The sequence below is a fragment of the Eschrichtius robustus genome, chromosome 12, assembly GCF_028021215.1.
Source record: "Eschrichtius robustus isolate mEscRob2 chromosome 12, mEscRob2.pri, whole genome shotgun sequence".
NCBI classification, from domain to species: domain Eukaryota; kingdom Metazoa; phylum Chordata; class Mammalia; order Artiodactyla; family Eschrichtiidae; genus Eschrichtius; species Eschrichtius robustus.
In genome coordinates this window covers 31,124,805-31,146,156 of record NC_090835.1, presented here as the reverse complement: position 1 = coordinate 31,146,156, position 21,352 = coordinate 31,124,805, and the positions used below count along the sequence as shown (strand labels likewise).

At 46.6% G+C, this 21,352-nt stretch overlaps 1 protein-coding gene across 2 annotated transcripts in view; it reads right to left on the bottom strand.

Moving 5' to 3' along the window:
- The window catches only part of ACOX2 (acyl-CoA oxidase 2), a 35,850-nt gene extending 22,642 nt beyond the window's left edge, over positions 1-13,208 (bottom strand). The window contains exons 1-9 of one of the 2 annotated variants that reach the window (XM_068557830.1): positions 13,137-13,208; positions 10,930-11,112; positions 10,342-10,504; positions 9,980-10,131; positions 9,454-9,561; positions 7,187-7,306; positions 6,748-6,863; positions 5,872-6,044; positions 3,642-3,804 (exon numbers count right to left, since the gene is read on the bottom strand). In XM_068557830.1, coding sequence (XP_068413931.1) covers positions 3,642-3,804; positions 5,872-6,044; positions 6,748-6,863; positions 7,187-7,306; positions 9,454-9,561; positions 9,980-10,131; positions 10,342-10,504; positions 10,930-11,089 — 1,155 coding nt within the window. In that variant the 5' untranslated portion in view covers positions 11,090-11,112; positions 13,137-13,208. Of the gene's footprint in view, positions 1-3,641; positions 3,805-5,871; positions 6,045-6,747; positions 6,864-7,186; positions 7,307-9,453; positions 9,562-9,979; positions 10,132-10,341; positions 10,505-10,929; positions 11,184-13,136 lie in introns of both variants that reach the window. The other variant, XM_068557831.1, reaches the window with a different exon arrangement.
- Between the last annotated feature and the right edge of the window lie 8,144 nt (positions 13,209-21,352).

Genomic DNA, 21,352 nt, shown 5'->3' with positions numbered 1-21,352 from the left:
GGAGAAAGAAGAACAAACAAAACCCAAAATTAGTAGAAGGAAAGAAACATAAAGATAAGAGCAGAAATAAATAGAAATAAGGAAAACAATAGCAAAGACCAATAAAACTAAAAGCTGGTTCTTTGAGAAGATAAAATTGATAAACCTTTATCCAGACTCATCAAGAAAAAGAGGGAGAGGACTCAAATCAGTAAAATTAGAAATGAAAAAGGAGAAGTTACAACGGGCACTGCAGAAATACAGCACATCAAAAGAGACTACTACAAGCAACTCTATGCCAATAAAATGGACAACCTGGAAGAAATGGACAAATTCCTAGAAGGTATAACCTTCTAAGACTGAACCAGAAAGAAATAGAAAATATAAACAGACCAATCACAAGTAATGAAATTGAAACTGTGATTAAAAATCTTCAAACAAAAGTCCAGGACCAGATGGCTTCACAGGTGAATGCTATCAAACATTTAGAGAAGCGCTAACACCCATCCTTCTTAAACTCTTCCAAAAAACTGCAGAGGAAGGAACACTCCCAAACTCATTCTACGAGGCCACCATCACCCTGAGACCAAAACCAGACAAAGATATCACAAAAAAGGAAAATTACAGACCAATATCACTGATAAATATAGATGCAAAAATCCTCAACAAAATACTAGCAAACAGAATCCAACAACACATTAAAAAAATCATACACCGTGGGCTTCCCTGGTGGCGCAGTGGTTGAGAATCTGCCTGCCAATGCAGGGGACACGGGTTCAAGCCCTGGTCTGGGAAGATCCCACATGCCGCGGAGCAACTGGGCCCATGAGCCACAACTGCTGAGCCTGCGCATCTGGAGCTTGTGCTCCGCAACAAGAGAGGCCACGATAGTGAGAGGCGCGCGCACCGCGATGAAGAGTGGCCCCCGCTTGCCGCAACTAGAGAAAGCCCTCGCACAGAAACGAAGACCCAACACAGCCAAAAAAATAAATTAATTAATTAAAAAAAGAAAACAAAAACCGTATGATCATCTCAATAGATGCAGAAGAAGCTTTTGACAAAATTCAGCACCCATTTATGATAAAAACTCTCCAGAAAGTGGGCATAGAGGGAACCTACCTCCACATAATAAAGGCCATATACGACAAACTCACAGCAGGCATCATTCTCAGTGGTGAAAAACTGAAAGCGTTTCCTCTAAGATCAGGAACAGGACAAGAATGTCCACTCTCGCCACTATTATTCAACATAGTTTTGGAAATTTTAGCCACGGCAATCAGAGAAGAAGAAATAAAAGGAATCCAAATTGGAAAAGAAGAAGTAAAACTGGACCACTGTTTGCATATGACATGATACTATACATAGAGAATCCTAAAGATGCCACCAGAAAACTACTAGAGCTAATCAATGAATTTGGTAAAGTTGCAGGATACAAAATTAATGCACAGAAATCTCTTGCATTCCTATATACTAAAAATGAAAGATCAGCAAGAGCAATTAAGGAAACAATCCCATTCACCATTGCAACAAAAAGAATAAAATACCTAGGAATAAACCTACCTAAGGAGGTAAAAGACCTGTACTCAGAAAACTATAAGACAATGATGAAAGAAATCAAAGATGACACAAACAGATGGAGAGATATACCATGTTCTTGGTTTGGAAGAATCAATATTGTGAAAATGACTATACTACCCAAAGCAATCTACAGATTCAATGTAATCCCTATCAAATTATCAATGGCATTTTTTACGGAACTAGAACAAAACATCCTCAAATTTGTATGGAGACACAAAAGACCCCGAATAGCCAAAGCAATCTTGAGGGAAAAAAACGGAGCTGGAGGAATCAGACTCCCTGACTTCATACTATACAACAGAGCTACAGTAATCAAGACAATACCGTACTGGCACAAAAACAGAAATATAGATCAATGGAACAGGATAGAAAGCCCAACGATAAACCCACACTCCTATGGTCAACTAATCTATGACAAAGGAGGCAAGGATATACAATGGAGAAAAGACAGTCTCTTCAATAAGTGGTGCTGGGAAAACTGGACAGATACGTGTAAAAAATGAAATTAGAACACTCCTTAACACCATACACAAAAATAAACTCAAAATGGATTAAAGACCTAAATGTAAGGCCAGACACTATAAAACTCTTAGAGGAAAACATAGGCAGAACACTCTTGACATAAATCACAGCAAGATCTTTTTTGACCCACCTCCTAGAGTAATGGAAATAAAAACAAAAACAAATGGGACCTAATGAAACCTAAAAGCTTTTGCACAGCAAAGGAAACTATAAACAAGATGAAAAGACAACGCTCAGAATGGGAGAAAATATTTGCACACGAATCAACAGACAAAGGATTAATCTCCAAAATATATAAACAGCTCATGCAGCTCAATATTAAAAAAGCAAACAACCCAATCAAAAAATGGACAGAAGACCTAAATAGTCATTTCTCCAAAGAAGACATGCAGATGGCCAAGTGGCACATGAAAAGCTGCTCAACATCACTCCTTATTAGAGAAATGCAAATCAAAACTGCACTGAGGTCTGTCACCTCACACCGGTTAGAATGGGCATCCTCAGAAAATCTACAAACAATAAATGCTGCAGAGGGTGTGGAGAAAAGGGAACCCTCTTGCACTGTTGGTGGGAATGTAAATTGATATAGCCACTATGGAGAATAGTATGGAGGTTCCTTAAAAAACTAAAAATATAATTACCATATGACCCAGCAATCCCACTACTGGGCATATACCCAGAGAAAACCATAATTCAAAAAGACACATGCATTCCAATGTTCGTCGCAGCACTATTTACAATAGCCAGGACATGGAACCAACCTAAATGCCCATCGTCAGACAAATGGATAAAGAAGATGTGGTACATATATACAATGGAATATTACTCAGCCATAAAAAGGAACGAAATTGGGTCATTTGTAGAGATGTGGATGGACCTAGAGACTGTCATACAGAGTGAAGTAAGTCAGCAAGAGAAAAACAAATGTCGTATATGAACGCATATATGTGGAATCTAGAAAAACGGTACAGATGCACCCATTTGCAAGGCAGGAACAGAGACACAGATGTAGAGAACAAACGTATGGACACCAAGGTGGGTAAGTGGGGTTGGGGGTGGTGTGATGAATTGGGATATTGGGATTGACATGTATACGCTAATATGTATCAAATAGATAACTAATAAGAACCTGCTGTATAAAAAAAATTAAAATAAAATTCAAAAAAAGAAAAAAGAGAAGCCACTGCAATGAGAAGCCCGCTCACCGCAAGGAAGAGTAGCCCCCGCTCGCCGCAACTAGAGAAAGCCCACGCGCAGCAACGAAGACCCAACGCAGCCAAAAATAAATAAATAAATAAATCTATAAAAACAAAAAGCACACCAGGGATTGTGCACCTGTGTTCTATACACTATCTGTGATCATTTCCTCTAACATGTTTGGAGCTTCCTGGGGGCCAGATGTAGGTGGATTTATATGTCAGGGTACAGTTCATCTGGGATGTTGGAAGCCTGCAGAGGGAGAAAGTGGAAAGAGCCCATAGGGGCAGGATTGGGGCTGCTTCCCAGTGGGAGGACCATTTCAGCCACGGTCCCAGCTCCTGCCCCCCAGAGAAAGCAGGTACCTCAGGCAGGAGACTGAAGTCTCTGTCCAAAATGGAACTGTAGGAGCGATGGAAGAATTCCAAGAGACTGTTTGCCACGAAGTGGAATGCATAGGCCTTGGCCAGCGGAGGAAAGAGTTTCTGCTGCTGCGTCTGGTAGTCCAGGACTTTTGCCTCTGGGTCACTGAGGGGAAGAAAAGCAGAAGATTTGCTACCTGCCACATCCATCTCCCCATATCCCCAATGCCATAAAAGCCTTAAAAACGCACAGTTTTTTATAGCTCACTGCAAAATTTGACCTAGACTGACGTGACGCTAGTAATAATCTTAAAATTCCATCTAACATGAATATCCACACATTTCACTGTAGAAATATTGACATGTCTGCTTATAGGTGCTGCCCCTTGTGGAGGTTTACAGTATACGCACCGTATTAACCTGCTAAAAATCTGGAAAGTTCTGAATTCCAACAGATCTGGTCTCAAGGATTTTGGGTGAGGGGTTGTGGCCCTGAAGCCCTGATTATTTGAACCTTGACCTTTCACTGTCCAGGTGCATGTGCTGTGTGCTGGGAAATATGTGGAACCTAATCGATAACTCTGAGGCTGTGAACTTGGGTTGGATGGAATTCCAAGGTAGGGATTGCACCCGCCTTGTCCGTTGCTGTGTTCTCAGTGCTGGAGACTCTGTTCAGCGTTAGGGGCCTTTGGTAACTATCTGCGGATTGAAATGGAGTGTGAATGTGAGACGCCTCCCGTGGCTGATGGGGAGAAACCTGGTGTCTCTTCTCTGGGCCAGCAGCCCCTCACCTGGGCATGTACTGTTATAACCATCCCAGTCTTATGCAACCCAGAAGACTGGGCTCCGACAGGATATCGTTGGCAATACCTCCTTCCCAGCTCCCCTGTCCCCCAGAGAAGACTCCCTCAGCCCGGGATTCTGAAGCCAGGCTGGCTGAGGGTGATTTGGGTTTGCCAGTAAAGGACCCTGGGCTGAGGGCCTGGCATGCTTCACTGCGTTTCAGCCCTAACACCACCCTGGAAGAGCGTTTTTGTCACGCGCATTTAGTTGATGAGGCAGCTGAGGGACAAAGAGGTGGGGTGGCTAATCTAAGCTCCCACAGCTAGGAAGTGGCTGAGCTGAGGGCGGCCCCAGGTCTGCCTGGTGTTCGACCCTCAGTCCATTTTGTGTTAGGGAACTCTGGATCCTTGAGCCCATGGTGTGGAATACCACCAGACTCTTGAACCAGACATCCTCAAGTTCCAGTCCTGGTGATCTCACTCTTTCCTTTACAAGTGAGAAGACAGGCCCAGAGAGGGCAAAGGACTTGCCAAGGGGCACTTAGTAGAGTTGGGGCAAGAACTGCCAGGTTAAAGCTCGTCTCTGCACCATGAGTTCCGTCAGTTATGCTGTGTCCAGCCCCACCCTCTCTCCCTGTGCTCATGCTGTGGCCCCATATGCCCAGGCTCCAGTTTGCTGCATCCTGGATATGTGCCCATTTGGGACATATTTATCCTAAAAAATTATTTGTTTACCTAAAATTGAAATGTAACTGGCAGTCCTGTATTTTTATTTGCTGAATCTGATAACCTTGTGTGTGTGTGTGTGTGTGTGTGTGTGTGCTTGCACATGCGTGTGTACACATACTCACATTAAAGCAGAGGGTACAGTGAGCCCTTTGGTGCCATGGAGTAGACCTATTAGCCAGACAGAACCACATACAACAAAATGGATGTAGACGTGGACATACCATGGTCAGATGTTGGCAGTCACAACCAGACAGAATCAACTTCAGCCAAATACAGTCTGACGTGACAGCTGGGCTTTTCCAGACAGTCACTCACACCTGACAGAACAATCTCGGGAGCCACATTCACCCACAGCTTGGTGCCCAGCCGATCCAGACACACTCAGCCAGTCACAGCCATACCGTGACTGGATTGAAACAGTCCGAGTTTGTTGGACAGACTGAGTCAGATCTGGTGGTACAGGGCCAGAGACACAAGATCACACAGAGCCGGATGGGGCCAGACACTGACAGACATAGGTTGGGCCAGCTGGTCAGCCTGGATTAGCGACAGCCAGATAGAGACCCCACAGACCAGACGGGCCAGGTCCAGGCGAATGTGTGTGCAAGGGGGGGTAACGTGTGCTCCCAGCACCCCACTCTGGCGGAGGGTTGGTGTCAGGGGGTAGGCACTGTGGGATCGAGGTAGCCCGGGCCGCAGTGGCTCCTCGGGGCGCCCCTTGCCTGGGCCGGAGCCGGGATTGGCGGCGTATGACCGAGTAGCGGATGGCAATGACACAGGCCTTCTGCAGCAGTGGTATGACCTCGTCTGACAGTATGTCCACCCGCACCACCACCATGCTGAGGTAGTTGCTCTTTGCTGTTCCAAGCTTGATGTAGGTACCATCTGGCAAGACCTGGTAGACCAAGGACAGGCAGTGGGTCTGAGCCAGGGCTCCCCAGCCTTCCCCACACCCAGAACTGTGGTCCTCCATGCCCTGAAAGCACCACCGTCCTCAAACTGCTCACCCGGGATAGACTCAGCCAGCCGCCAGCCAGAATGTGCTGGTATGGCCACGCTGATTGTTAAAACTGAAACACTCCTGTGCTTGTTGCTAAATAGCCACTGCCCAGGTGTCTTGGTTCACTGCTCCTCTCCTGTGACACCCCAGACCTCCCCACAATCCACAGTTCCCCACATTTCCATGGTAATGCCTGGCAAAACGGAGACCTCCAGAACTTCCTCCAGCACTTGGCTGCTGGCTGTTCAGTGATTGGTTGTGTCCAGGCTGCGCTGTAGGTAGATATGCACATCATCCTCAGCCCATTCCTCTTCTCCTCAGATTGCCTTGCCACCCTACCCCATGATTGCTCTGCCACCCCATGAGGTGAGCGTTTACCCATGAGAACTCTGAGGTTCGGAAAGGCCAAGTGACTGGCCCCAAATCACAGAGCTCCTAAGCTGGGGTTTTTCTCAGGTCTGTGGGACACCAGAGCCTCTCTGGGAGGGGTGCCCCAAACTCAGCTCTGTAGAGAAGGACCCAGAGGCAGCAGCAGCCTACGGGGTGCCTCTGTCCCCTCTCCAGGCAGTGCAGGCTTGCAGCCTCCCCGGGACCCCACCTGTGCAAAGCGGCTCAGCATGTTCTCCCTGGGGACGCGCACGTGGTCCAGTTGCAGGAAGCCATTATCTGAGTGGTCAAAGTCCATCTTGGGCCCAATGTCTCCAACGGTGATTCCTAGGAGGAGATAGAGGTAGGGACGTCTATCAGTTGAGTGCTTGTATGTTAGGTACCAACACCCACATTCCAGCTCATCTGAGCCTGCCAGCAGCCTGTGACATCAGGGTTATTATACCTGTTTGCAGGTGACCAAGCTGAGGTCAGGTGCTGAATCTTGCTCATAGTCATCCAGCCAGTTAGCGCCAGGTCTGTACAACTGGACCCCTCCCTGCCCAAGGGAGACATGCCCCAGTTTCTCCCATGGACCTCTGGGGCCCCAGGACAGGGAGGCCTGGTGGGGTCTCCTGGCAGGGGTCCTGGAGGAAGCAGCATGAGCTTACCTGGCAGTGGGCTGTGGTCCTTGAGACTCCGGATGGGCACAATAAAGGCATGCATGCCCTGCTGGGCTCCTGAGCAGATCAGCTGGGCCTGGACCAGGGCATGGGTGGCTGACCGTCCCACTGAGGGTAGAGAGGTGAGAAGCCCAGCATGATCCCTGATGTACAGAGCAGGCAGGCTAACCTTCCCCATCAGGACCCTGGGTGTGGGCCTAGTCTGTGAGGAGGACCAGTGTGGTGGTATGGGAAGGGCAGGACACTCTGTGAGGCTGGAATGGGGCTTTGTTTGAACTACGTTGGAAGGTGTGGGTCAGGGGAGGATGCACGAGGAGCCTGGAGGACAAAGGGTGTTTTCTAGGGGAGCCACACGGACAGGATATGCAAGGCAGAGGGAACAGCCTGCTCAGAAGCTTGAGGACTGGATTGGCTTGTTGGGGCCAGGCAGCGGAGGTGGTAGCATCCAGGGCAGCCAAGGGATGCTTGGTCAGGATACCCCTTGATTCATAAGGCCTTTACTCGTCCTTGGAAATGACTGGAACCATCCAAAGAGCTTTAATGTGAGTGTCTGGCTCTAGAATGCGCTGGGTTGGTGGCTGGAGATACAGGGGGTTCTGTCTAAACGTCAGGTTTGTATAGGAACCACCCTACGATACACAGGCAGGATCCCCATGGGCTAGGGAAGGCACAAGGAGGCTGATGGAGATCTTGAGGGGACGAAAGCCCTCTATGCCCTCTGGCTGCTCTTTCTTCCAAAGGCAAAGCTTGACAAAGGCTATGGATTTTAATGAAATCACCCAAATGGAGCAATCTGGAAAAGCTCTGCATCTTTTAAAACTTGGTCCTACTACAGTCTTCTGACTGAAGTGTGTGCTCTTGAGTCATTTTCTTTGGAATCAAGGAGACAGGATTTTTATATCATAGCTGCTGGGGTACGTATGTCAGGATCTGTGGTCAGAACATGGGTCCCAAGTCATAGGGAGATGTGTGCATTGCTGCCCACCCTAGCAGACGGGCACCTTTGAGACCTCAAAAAGTCCCTGTTCACAAAGAGGGGGAACTACCGCCAAAGAGCTAAACAAATCTAGCAGTGACTTGCAAAGGGCACTGTGAAATAAACAAGCTTTTTTTTTTTTTGTCCTCAAAAACTTATTAATGACTCTCTCTGCCATCAACCTAATAATATGAATACAGATAGCTAGCATTTACCAAAATCCAGGTGGTACCGCCCCTGTGCTGGTGCTTTCCAGTCTTTGCAGGGCAGGTATGCTGAAGTCCCATTTTCCAGAAAAGGAAACTGAGGCTCAGAGAACGGAGTGATGTGCTCAAGGTCACTGGCCTGAACGGGGCAGAGCCCGGATTTGAACCCTGCCTGATTTCAAAGGCTGGTTTCTTTTTTTCTGCAGTTTTGTCAGTGGTCATTGATCACCACACCCCACCTCCCGGCCCCGAGCATCGCTCTCTTATTTCTCTGGCCTGCCTCTCCACTTCTCTCTCCTTCTCTCAATCTTTCTCCCTCTCTGCTTGTCTCTCACCTCTCCCTCTCTCTCTTTCTGCTTTAGTTGGACTCCTCACACTTGTTGTATTTTTTTTTCCATATAAGTGTTCACCTAATGTGTCCCCAAGTGCCACAGATGTGTCCTCAGAGATGTATTCTCAAATCAGAGGAAGAGGGCCCTGGCGGAACCCTGCTCCTTGGGGCTTGGCAAATCACTGAGACTCTAGGAAGCGCAGTGGGTGTGGCCTCCACCTGGTGGCCACAGGGGGTGGTGTGGCATCAGTGGCTTGATTGGCGCTGGGGGTGGGCCTGAGCCTTTCTGAGTGTCTGGAGCAGGGGAAGGGAGGGACGGTTTTCTCATTGACTGTACCCTGTGTGCTGGCTGGTGGCAAGCTTAATCATTAACTTGGGAGATGAGAGGAACAGGGGCTGTGGCGAGTGCTGTGTGTGGAGGGTGTGGGGGCAGTGTGCATGTGAGAGAGACCTTGACCGTCAGCCCCCAAAGTTTGGGTCAGTTTCCTCAGCTATTTCAAAGTTCCCTTGGCGGCCTTTCAGCCACTCACTGATGAAATTCTTCATATCCCACCTGTTTTACTACATAAGGACCTGGGGCTCAGGGAGACGTATTCACTTGCCCAAGGTCACCAGCCTAGAACAGGGAATCAATCTGAGGTCTGTTGGACATCAAAGTCAGTGCTATTCTGCTGTCCAGCTTTGTTCTTCTCCTTGGGGGCAGATGGCGGGGGGCGGGGTGATGAAGGGATACTATACTCACGGTCGCCAGGCCACCATTTGATGGCAGTCAGCGTGGGGCTGTGCACCACAAACTCCTGGGTGGCTGCATCGTAGGTGGCTTCAGTCTCCAGGCCCTGAAGATATGTCCCTGGGCATCAAGGAGGGGAGTTAGACACTGGGCCAGGGTCAGAATCTCACCGGGGGAGCAGTGTCTAGGTTGGCCTGGAGCTGCCAGGCATCAGCGCAGTATGGAGTCGGGGTGGCTCCCAGCTGTACTCACAGGCATTCCTCTCCTTTCACCGGTGGGCTCTTTGGGGGACACATGGCCAGCCCATGATAGGGAATGGTGGCTGACATTTCCAGAAGGAACACCTTGCCTCACCACTAGCTCATACAATATGTTCGTGTAAATTAGAAAAAATCACCCCCTCCTCAAGACCTTTAACTGCCACCTGCTGTAACATCTTCATATTAAATATATAAATCTATGACTAGTGAGATGTGAATGGGCCCTCTGGAACTGTGCAGTGCACACCTGTACACTGCACGCAGCAGCCCTGGCTCACCGTGCCCCAGTTCCGTCTGGGCGTATGTCGCGAGGATCTGTAACTTGTTGCAGAGTGGGTCCCACTTGGCAATCTGCTCCTCTGAGCCCAGGCTCCTGAGGGCTTTCTGGAAGACGAATTGTAACGCTAAGCCCAGATCTCCAGAGAGGCTTCTGCAGGGGAGAGACACAGTGGTTGAACAGCCCATTGGAGACAAGGACCCAGGTACCCTCAGGCTGGCAGGGTGCAGGAGGGAAGGGGCACCTGATATCCTTGTTTCCCAACAAGTAGTACCTTTGTTGGGGAAAATAGCTCATGGGCTGGGTTTTCTGGGGGGTCCCAGGTGAATTCCTCTCTGGTGGGGTTGCCCTGGGAGTGAGCACCTGTTAGCATAATATAATTCACGACTGTCTTCAGACCAGCCCAGGCGCTGTGCTAACATCTGGATGTGGAATTTCTTCTTAATGGCGGCTTCATAACGTTCATTCTGGGTCATGAAATAATTATCCTTCAGGCTAAGCTCTGGGTCACTGTGGATGATGCTTTCTGTCAGGGACAGAGAACAGAGGGCTTAGAGTCCTGGGTGAGGTTCCTGGTACCTTCAAATCTTCCCATCCACTTGCCTCATGGATGTGGAAAGGAAGTCAGACATTGCTGTCATTTTACAGATGCAATGAATGAGGTCCAGAGGTGGCAAAGTGACATGCCCAAGGTTACAAAGCTATGTGCAGTGGAAGAATAAGGACTCCATCCAGGTCTTCTGCTGCCTAGGACTCTTCTATCCCTCAGATGGGCTCAGGGAATATTGACATGTTAAAGATGCCTTCATAGTCCAAAAGAATGAATCTCTAATAGTGGAATTTTGAGAGCAGAGTTTGTTATTTGAAGGTAGGACTGCTATTGAGGGACTCTTCTTCCAAGAAAAGCATATGGGCACAAAGCAGGTGCTCCATTCCCCAGCCTCCTCTTACCGACTTTCCTCCGGAGTGCAGTGTTCTGGGCCCCTCCATCAAGGATGTTGGTGAGCTCTTCCACGTTGAAGGACTGCATGTGCCTCTCGCTCTCTATGTCAGGGTGCACTTGCCTGCTCCAGGTGTCCCCCATTGACACTCGGTGCACTGGACTGCCCATCCTAGCCCGGGTCTGCCTGGTGTCTGAGAAGAGAGACTTCTGGCCTGGGTGCTCTGAGCCTTGGGCTGTGCTAAGAACCTGTGTGCAGGACGAACTGCCCAGGGCTGAGTGTCAGCTGAGGCCTGCTTTGGAGGAAAGCAACCTCCCTTAAATGCTCGTGTGCCACTCCACCCCCGCACTCTCCCCTGTGGCCCTTGGCTCTGTACCAGGCATGCAGTAACTTCATACTGTTCTTCAGTGAACAGTAGTTCAGCGCGTTCTAGCCAAGATTTGGACAGGGTCTGATTACCTGGGGGAAATTCTCACATAAAGTCAGTGAAGGTCACGTATGAAGAAATTCATGTTAGAGAGGTTAAGTGCATGGCCTCTAGCTGCACAGCTACTGCTGGCCAGGAGTTGGACCGGGTCCGGCCACGGAACACATGCTCTGTCCATGCTACAGCCGCACCTGGGGAGCTAAGTCCCAGGCTCGTTTGGCCCATTTCCGTGAGCCTTGAGGGGTACTGCGGAGCTGAGGGGAGGAAGCTTGCCCCTTGCCTGTGCCATGTTCCTCCGGGAGCCCTGTGTGTCCTCCACAGCCACGGTGGGCCCTGCGTCCTTCACAGCAAACCCTCAGCCTCTCAGAGCCCCTGTTTCCCCACAGCACGGCGACCAGCAGGTAGAGTCCGTTCTACTTCTCGAGTCTCTCAGATCCATTTGTTCCATCCATTCCCTTGGCTACCACCTAGGCCACCTTCGTCGCTCACCTGGCCTCAGTGCCTCTCATCTGTTCTTCTGGCTGCCAGGGTGAGCTCTTAGACTGCAGCCACATTGTTTACCTCGTACCCTGCTGGGAGTCTGGTCCTTGGGGCTGGCTGTTTTTTTGTATGGAGTCCACGCCCTCTGCCATCTCACCACCTCTCACCCCTTGCCCTGTATCCACCCACTGCGCCTACCCAGGCCTCCTCTCTCTCTCCTCCTGCCTTTGGCCCCCACTGTTTCCCCTGGTGTTCCTAGTGAGCCCCAGCCTCCAGGGCCACCTCCTCTAAGAAGCCTTCCCTATGGCAGTGCCCCCTGGGGGAACCGAGCAGGCCTTCGGTGCCCCCACTGGGTGCTGTTAGAGTGGACAATAAGGAATGATTCCTCATTCACTCGAATGTCCCTCTCCCAAGGCAGTTAGTGCCTGGGGGGCCAGCTCTGCTTTTGTGGGGTCCCAAGAGCCTGCAGGTGGCCACTATTTTGATTCCTGTTCTTCTTCACCACAGCCCAGCAGATACACTGCTGTTATTATAACTATTTTATAGAGAGGACAGGAGCCTCGGGAAGAGAGGAGACTTTGTAAGGTCACGCAGCCACATGTACAATAGCAAATGGGATTCATCCACAGGCTTACAAACCGACACCCCTAAGTGGGCAACAGGGCTGTGGGATGCTGACAAAGGGCCTGGCACATTCAAGGAGCCCCCGTCATCTGCCCCCTGGATCCCTGCAAGGCCTTCTAGCCTGTCTCCTCTCTTCCTGCCTCTCCCTCCTGCGCTCTGCACTGCTGCTGCGTCCTTGCTGTGCTCCAACACCCGGGCCTCGGCCCTCACCCTCCAGCCTCTAGAGGCCAGGGCTGTGTGCTGTGCCTGGAACACTCCTTCCCCGATGTGCCCATGGCTCCCTCACTACCTCTGCAAGTCCTCATCAGTGCCACCTTCTCAGTGAGCCCCACCTGAGCACCCTCTTTAAAATCCCAAGCCCCTTCCCCCAGCATTCCCAGACCCCTCACTCTGCTCTACTTTTTCTCTTTTCACTTATCGTAACATAATTTGCTCATTTGCTCTGTTTTTGTTTATTGCTGTGTCTACCTACTTAAAGGTAAACTCCAAGAGGGCCAGGATCTTTGCCACATTCGTGCTGTGGCTCTCACACTTAGCACAGGGCCTGGCTCACAGGTAGCGTCTAGGAAATAGGGGTCGAATGGAAGAAAGCAGCTCTCAGCGTCAGTAGGAGTTGCGGGGAGGGTGCCGTCCTCAGGAGTCTCCCAGCCCCTCCCCGGCCCCATGGCCCGGTTCACCTGACTCACCTCTGTCCTGTGTCTGCACAGTCGGCCTGGCCTGGTCTCTAGCTGCAGGCCTAGGCCTCTCACGGGTGGCCCGGCCCCTTTCTCCTCCCCTGGAGGGGCTGGACCACAGAAGACTGAAGGCGCTGCCTGGCAGGCCCTCGGCTCCCAGCTGTCCCTGGTTGAGCTCATTGCATGTACTCTCCTGTCCTGCTGCCTCCCTCTGGTGGTTGTGACCGTGCTGTGCCTGCCGGGGCTACCCTGGGAGATTGCTAGGAGGGTGTGAAGTAGGCTAGAAAGCTCAGCACGAGGCTGGCTGGGCAGCTTAGTGAGTGCCAGCTACTGAGCCTCTGTCTCTCCCTTTCTCTGCCTGCCTATCCGGCCCGCCTCCCAGAGCCTGGTGCTGGTCAGATGTACACACACATTCACTCTGCAGAAAGAAACACCACAGGCCCCCACCTGGAGTCCAGAGACCTGGGTTCAAATCCTGGAGGTATGACTCTGAGTTACTTCACCTCTCTAAGCTTCCCTTCCCTTAACTATAACTCACAGGGTATGAAGGAAAGCTCTTGATAAACTGTAAAGCCCCAAGCATTTGTAACTTGAGAGTATTACTGTTTTCTTAGCTCCCCATAAGAGAATTTCTTAATTCCCAGGAGTGATGTTTAATGGTAGAATTTCCCATTCTGTGGCAGGGTGCTGGTGAGAGATCTGTGGGCAGGTGTGTGAGGGTTTGGGTCGCACAGGATGCACTGATTTGGTTACGCGTCAATATTTATTTTTGAATGTTCACAGTGATCTAAGCACTGGGGCACAGCAGGAAGCCCAAACCACAGAAAACAAAACTATACTAGTCCCCTGCCCTCGGGAACCTTCCAGGCTGGGGTCAGGGGGGCTGCTGGAGAGACAGATCATCACAGTAGGAATGGGCAGGAAAGCCTAGCGGGATACTCACAACCACTTCTAATGAACTTATAACTTTTTTGAACTTAAAACCTTCTTGCCCTCTCTTCCTGCTACCGAAGTCCCCAGGGCCTTCCCGCTTTACCTGTCCAGCTCCTGTGTCTTTTCGTCTCACTACAATGTCACACTCTTTTGGGAAGTCACCCCAGTCTGGATTAGAAGCTCCTGGCCTTGCTTTCTTAGCTCCAAGCTTTTGCGCTTTATGGTGTAATAAAATGTATAGATTTGGTCTCTGGCACAGAGCTCCTATAAAAATCCTTGTAATCTGCTGAGTGATAAGACTGTCCTTTTTGTCTGTGGCTGGGGGCCCACACATAACTTCGGGCTGGGGGCTTGTTGCCAGGAAGACCAAGCCTTAATTCGAGGGTTGGAACTTTCAATGCCCCACCCCACCCCGCCAGTCTCTGGGGAAGGAGAGATGCTGGAGATTGAGTTAATCACCAATGGTCAATGATTTAATCAATTATACCTACGTAATGAATCCTCGATAAAAATCCCTAAACAGTGGGGTTTGGGGAGCTTCTGAGTTGGTGAACACATAGAGGTGCTGGGAGGGTGGCCTCCCAGCCATATCCTGTCCTATGCATCCCTCCCAATGGCTGTTCCTGAGTTGTGTCCTTTCTAATAAACCGGCAAATGCAAGTAAAGTGCTTTCCTGAGTTCTGTGAGTCATTCTGGCAAATTATTGAAGCCGGGGTGGGGGTTATGGGAACCCCTGAATTTATAGCTGGTAGGTCAGAAGTACTGAGATTTGCAATTGTTGTCTGAAGTTGGGGGGGTCTTGTAGGACTGAGCCCTAAACCTGTGGGGATCTGCGCTAACTCCAAGAGTTAGTGTCAGAATTGAATTGTTGGACGTCCAGTGTTGGGGAGTCAGAGAATTGCTTGTTGTTGGAGTGGGAAGACTACACGTTTGGTGTCACAAGTAGTGGTGGAAAGAGACAACACACCCTTGGTATGCCCACAACAGTGGTGGCTATTTTTTTCTTTAATTATTGGTTTTTGTCTAAATCACCGGTGAAAGCAAGAACTGTGTTGTTCTTGGTCACCAATGCAGTCCCAGCCCCAGCCCCAGCCTAGGGCCTGGCCCGGGGTAGGCGCTCAGCAAGTATTTGGTGGATGAATGAATAAACGAAGGTTGGCAGGAGCCATCAGGATTCTCTGTCCCAAGGGCATGGCCATGCTTGGGGAAAGACTCTGGAATTTTGGCACTTTTTTTTAAAAATTTGGTATTGACTCTTTTCTGCTTGAATTTTTTTCCTTTATTTATTTACTGTTTTAATTGAAGTATAGTTGATTTACAATGTTGTGTTAGTTTCAGGTTACAGCAAAGTGATTCAGTTATACATATATATGTATATATGTATGTGTGTGTGTGTATATATATATAAATCTATTCTTTTTCAGATTCTTTTCCATCATAGATTATTAAAAATATTGAATATAGTTCCCTGTGCTATACAGTAAACACTTGTTGGTTATCTATTTCATATATAGTAGTGTGTTTATGTTAATCCCATACTCCTAATTTATCCCTCCCTCTCTTTCCCCTTTGGTAACCATAAGTTTGTCTACTATGTCTGTGAGTCTATTTCTGTTTTGTAAATAAGTTCATTTGTATCGTTTTTTTTTTTTTTTAGTTTCCACATATAAGTGATATCATATGATATTTGTCTTTCTCTTTCTGACTTACTTCATTTAGTATGATAATCTCTAGGTCCATCCATGTTGCTGCAAATGGCATTATTTCATTACTTTTTACGGCTGAGTAATATTCCATTGTATATATGAACCACATCCTCTTTATCCACTCATCTGTCAATGGACATTTAGGTTGCTTCCATGTCTTGGCTATTGTAAATAGTGCTGCTACGAACACTGGGGTGCATGTATCTTTTCAAATTACAGTTTTCTCTGGATATATGCCCAGGAGTGGGATTGCTGGATCATGTAGTAACTCTATTTTTAGTTTTTTAAGGAACCTCCATACTGTTCTCCATGTGGCTGCACCAATTTACATTCCCACCAACAGTGTAGGAAGGTTCCTTTTTCTCCACACCCTCTCCATCGTTTATTATTTGTAGACTTTTTGATGATGGCCATTCTGACTAGCATGAGGTGGTACCTCATTGTAGTCTTGATTTGCATTTCCTTAATAATTAGCAATGTCAAGCATGTTTTCCAGTGCCTGTTGGCCGTCTGTATGTCTTCTTTGGAGAAATGTGTATTTAGGTCTTCTGCCCACATTTTGACTGGGTTGTTTGTTTTTTCGATATTGAGTTGTATGAGCTGTTTGTTTCTTTTGGAAATTAATCCCTTGTTGGTTGCATTGTTTGCAGATATTTTCTGCCATTCCATAGGTTGCCTTTCAGTTTTGTTTATGGTTTCCTTTGCTGTGCAAAAGCTTTAAGTTTAATTAGGTCCTATTTGTTTATGGCACTTTTTTAAAAGGTGAGGGTTGGTGTGTGTGCACATGCACGTGTCCACCCTATTTGTACTTACTTGCATGCCCCGACCTGAGATCCAGTCCTCTAATCTCAAAGCTGGATTCCTCTGGGACTAAAAAAGCTGTATACCCAGCTACGTTTCCGAAGTGATCCTGGCCTTTCTGCTTCCTCTCCTGGTCCTTCCTGATGGCTCCTGCCATCCTGTGCCCTTCAGGAACTCAAGTTGTTAATATCCCAGCAGCTTAGAAGGCTCCCCTCACGGGTTCCTTCAGTGAAAGAATTTCTCTGTAATGTGAACGATTTTCCTCTCTCCCCATGTTTCTGCTCTAAAATTTGGCTTGTCTTATTCATGCTTAGCATTAGTATTTGTACACCCCTATCCATCATTCCCTGGACAGATATTTTTGGAGTATCTGCAGTGGATTGGGCACTGCTTTGAGTGGGACCCAGAGGGGAACCTGGCCTCGGTGAGTGAGGTGGTGTGTTTATAGGTTCCCTCACTTCCCTTGCATAACAACCCTGGAAAGTAGGATGCAGCTCCCCATTTTGCAGGGGAGGAAACAAGTTCGGAGAGGTTGTCACTTGCCCAGGTTTGCACAATAAGTAGATTACAGAGCTGGAATTTGAACCAGGTCTTTTGATGGTAAAGACTGTCTCTTAACCCATTTGTGCAAGGTTGGAAAAGAAGTCAGGAGACGCAGGCCTCCTGTCCTGGCAGGACTTCTGAGATGTGCTGACTCTGGGCAGGCGCCCTCCCCTCCTGGGTCTCTGCTTCCCCATCTGTAATGTGGAGTGTTTGCTCACTGAGGGGCCTCACAGCTGTCCACCATATCCCCAAGGTAGCGCCCAGCTTGTGTCCTGAGGAAGGGGCAGGATCCAAACTCTGAGATATCACCTAGCAGATCCTGCTGGGAATGGGGAGCTGGACCCTTGGGTCTCCTGTTGCTGTTGGCAATGGCCATACACAAGGTGGTGGCTTCAGGGAAGATGGCCTTGACCCTACTGTTTGGAGGGGAAAGTTCTGGGTTCCAACCTGGCTCTGCCAAGGATTTACGCTATTACTGACTACGGGAAATTACTTAATTTCTCTCTGCCATAGTTTCCACATATTGATTGTCTTGAGATAAAGCTCTTGATTTTTTTTTTTTTTAAGTTCTTTCCATATAGGAACATTTATTTTAACAGAGGAAATGTGAATGGAAATGAGTCAGGTGATACTTCATAGGAAATACGGTTTACAAGAAGAAGGCTAAGAAAAATTTAAGACAGTCATATCAACTCAATATAATTCAGTGGCATTTTTTTTTCCCCCTGGGCTACAGAACTATAGAGCTAGTGAAGAAATTGTGTTGATACAGGAATGCTTGAGAGATATTCACTTATTTACTGCCTTGTCCATGAAAACACTTCTTTTTTTGTTTGTTTGTTTGTTTGTTTTTTTATACTGCAGGTTCTTATTAGGCATCAATTTTATACACATCAGTGTATACATGTCAATCCCAATCGCCCAATTCAGCACACCACCATCCCCACCCCACCGGAGTTTTCCCCCCTTGGTGTCCATATGTCCATTCTCTACATCTGTGTCTCAACTTCTGCCCTGCAAACCGGCTCATCTGTACCATTTTTCTAGGTTCCACATACATGCATTAATATACGATATTTGTTTTTCTCTTTCTGACTTACTTCACTCTGTATGACAGTCTCTAGATCCATCCACTTCTCAACAAATGACTCAATTTCGTTCCTTTTTATGGCTGAGTAATATTCCATTGTATATATGTACCACAACTTCTTTATCCATTCGTCTGTTGATGGGCATTTAGGTTGCTTCCATGACCTGGCTATGGTAAATAGTGCTGCAATGAACATTCGGGTGCATGTGTCTTTTTGAATTACGGTTTTCTCTGGGTGTATGCCCAGTAGTGGGATTGCTGGGTCATATGGTAATTCTATTTTTAGTTTTTTAAGGAACCTCCATATTGTTCTCCATAGTGGCTGTATCAATTTACATTCCCACCAACAGTGCAAGAGGGTTCCCTTTTCTCCACACCCTCTCCAGCATTTGTTGTTTGTAGATTTTCTGATGATGCCCATTCTAACAGGAGTGAGGTGATACCTCATTGTAGTTTTGATTTGCATTTCTCTAATAAGTAGTGATGTTGAGCATCTTTTCATGTGCTTCGTGGCCGTCTGTATGTCTTCTTTGGAGAAATGTCTATTTAGGTCTTCTGCCCATTTTTGGATTGCGGTGTTTGTTTCTTTAATATTGAGCTGAATGAGCTGTTTATATATTTTGGAGATTAATCCTTTGTCCGTTGATTGATGTGCAAATATTTTCTCCCATTCTGAGGGTTGTCTTTTCGTCTTGTTTATGGTTTCCTTTGCTGCACAAAAGCTTTGAAGTTTCATTAGGTCCCATTTGTTTATTTTTGTTTTTATTTCCATTACTCTAGGAGGTGGATCAAAAAAGATCTCGCTGTGATTTATGTCAAAGAGTGTTCTTCCTATGTTTTCCTCTAAGACTTTTATAGTGTCCAGTCTTATATTTAGGTCTCTAATCCATTTTGAGTTTATTTTTGTGTATGGTGTTAGGGAGTATTTTAATTTCATTCTTTTACATGTAGGTGTCCAGTTTTCCCAGCACCACTTAATGAAGAGACTGTCTTTTCTCCATTGTATATCTTTGCCTCCTTTGTCATAGATTAGTTGACCATAGGTGCGTGGGTTAATCTCTGGGCTTTCTATCTTGTTCCATTGATCTATGTTTCTGTTTTTGTGCCAGTACCGTACTGTCTTGATTACTGTAGCTTTGTAGTATAGTCTGAAGTCAGGGAGTCTGATTCCTCCAGCTCCATTTTTTTCCCTCAAGACTGCTTTGGCTATTCGGGGTCTTTTGTGACTCCATACAAATCTTAAGATAATTTGTTCTAGCTCCGTAAAAAATGCCATTGGTAATTTGATAGGGATTGCATTTAACCTGTAGATTGCTTTGGGTAGTATACTCATTTTCACAATGTTGATTCTTCCAATCCAAGAACATGGTATATCTTTCCATCTGCTGGTATCATCTTTAATTTCTTTCATCAGTGTCTTATAGTTTTCTGCATACAGGTCTTTTGTCTCCCTAGGTAGGTTTATTCCTAGATGTTTTATTCTTTTTGTTGCAATGGTAAATGGGAGTGTTTCCATAATTTCTCTTTCAGATTTTTCATCATTAGTGTATAGGAATGCAAGAGATTTCTGTGCATTAATTTTGTATCCTGCAACTTTACCATATTCATTAATTAGCTCTAGCAGTTTTCTGGTGGCAGTTTTAGGATTCTCTATGTATAGTATCATGTCATCCGCAAACAGTGACAGTTTTACTTCTTCCTTTCCAATTTGGATTCCTTTTATTTCTTTTTCTTCTCTGATTGCCGTGGCTAGGACTTCCAGAACTATGTTGAATAATAGTGGTGAGAGTGGACATCCTTGTCTCGTTCCTGATCTTAGAGGAAATGCTTTCAGTTTTTCACCATTGAGAATGATGTTTGCTGTGGGTTTGTCATATATGGCCTTTATTATGTTGAGGTAGGTTCCCTCTATGCCCACTTTCTGGAGAGTTTTTATCAGAAATGGGTGTTGAATTTTGTCAAAAGCTTTTTCTGCATCTATTGAGATGATCATATGGTTTTTCTTCTTCAATTTGTTAATATGGTGTATCACATTGATTGATTTGCATATGTTGAAGAATCCTTGCATCCCTGGGATAAATCCCACTTGATCGTGGTGTATGATCCTTTTAATGTGTTGTTGGATTCTGTTTGCTAGTATTTTGTTGAGGATTTTTGCATCTATATTCATCAGTGATATTGGTCTGTAATTTTCTTTTTTTGTAGTGTCTTTGTCTGGTTTTGGTATCAGGGTGATGGTGGCCTCATAGAATGAGTTTGGGAGTGTTCCTTCCTCTGCAGTTTTTTGGAAGAGTTTGAGAAGGATGGGTGTTAGCTCTTCTCTAAATGTTTGATAGAATTCACCTGTGAAGCCATCTGGTCCTGGACTTTTGTTTGTTGGAAGATTTTTAATCAGAGTTTCAATTTCATTACTTGTGATTGGTCTGTTCATATTTTCTGTTTCTTCCTGGTTCAGTCTTGGAAGGTTATACCTTTCTAAGAATTTGTCCATTTCTTCCAGGTTGTCCATTTTATTGGCATAAAGTTGCTTGTAGTAGTCTCTTAGGATGCTTTGTATTTCTGCGGTGTCTGTTGTAACTTCTCCTTTTTCATTTCTGATTTTATTGATTTGAGTCCTCTCCCTCTTTTTCTTGATGAGTCTAGCTAATGGCTTATCAATTTTGTTTATCTTCTCAAAGAACCAACTTTTAGTTTTATTGATCTTTGCTATTGTTTCCTTCATTTCTTTTTCATTTATTTCTTCTCTGAACTTTATGATTTCTTTCCTTCTGCTAACTTTGGGTTTTGTTTGTTCTTCTTTCTCTAGTTTCTTTAGGTGTAAGGTTAGATTGTTTACTTTAGATTTTTCTTGTTTCTTGAGGTAGGCTTGTATAGCTATAAACTTCCCTCTTAGAACTGCTTTTGCTGCATCCCATAGGTTTTGGGTCGTCGTGTTTTCATTGTCATTTGTCTCTAGGTATTTTTTGATTTCCTCTTTGATTTCTTCAGTGATCTCTTGGTTATTTAGTAATGTATTGTTTAGCCTCCATGTGTTTGTCTTTTTTACGTTTTTTTCCCTGTCATTGATTTCTAATCTCATAGCGTTGTGGTCAGAAAAGATGCTTGATATGATTTCAATTTTCTTAAATTTACTGAGGCTTGATTTGTGACCCAAG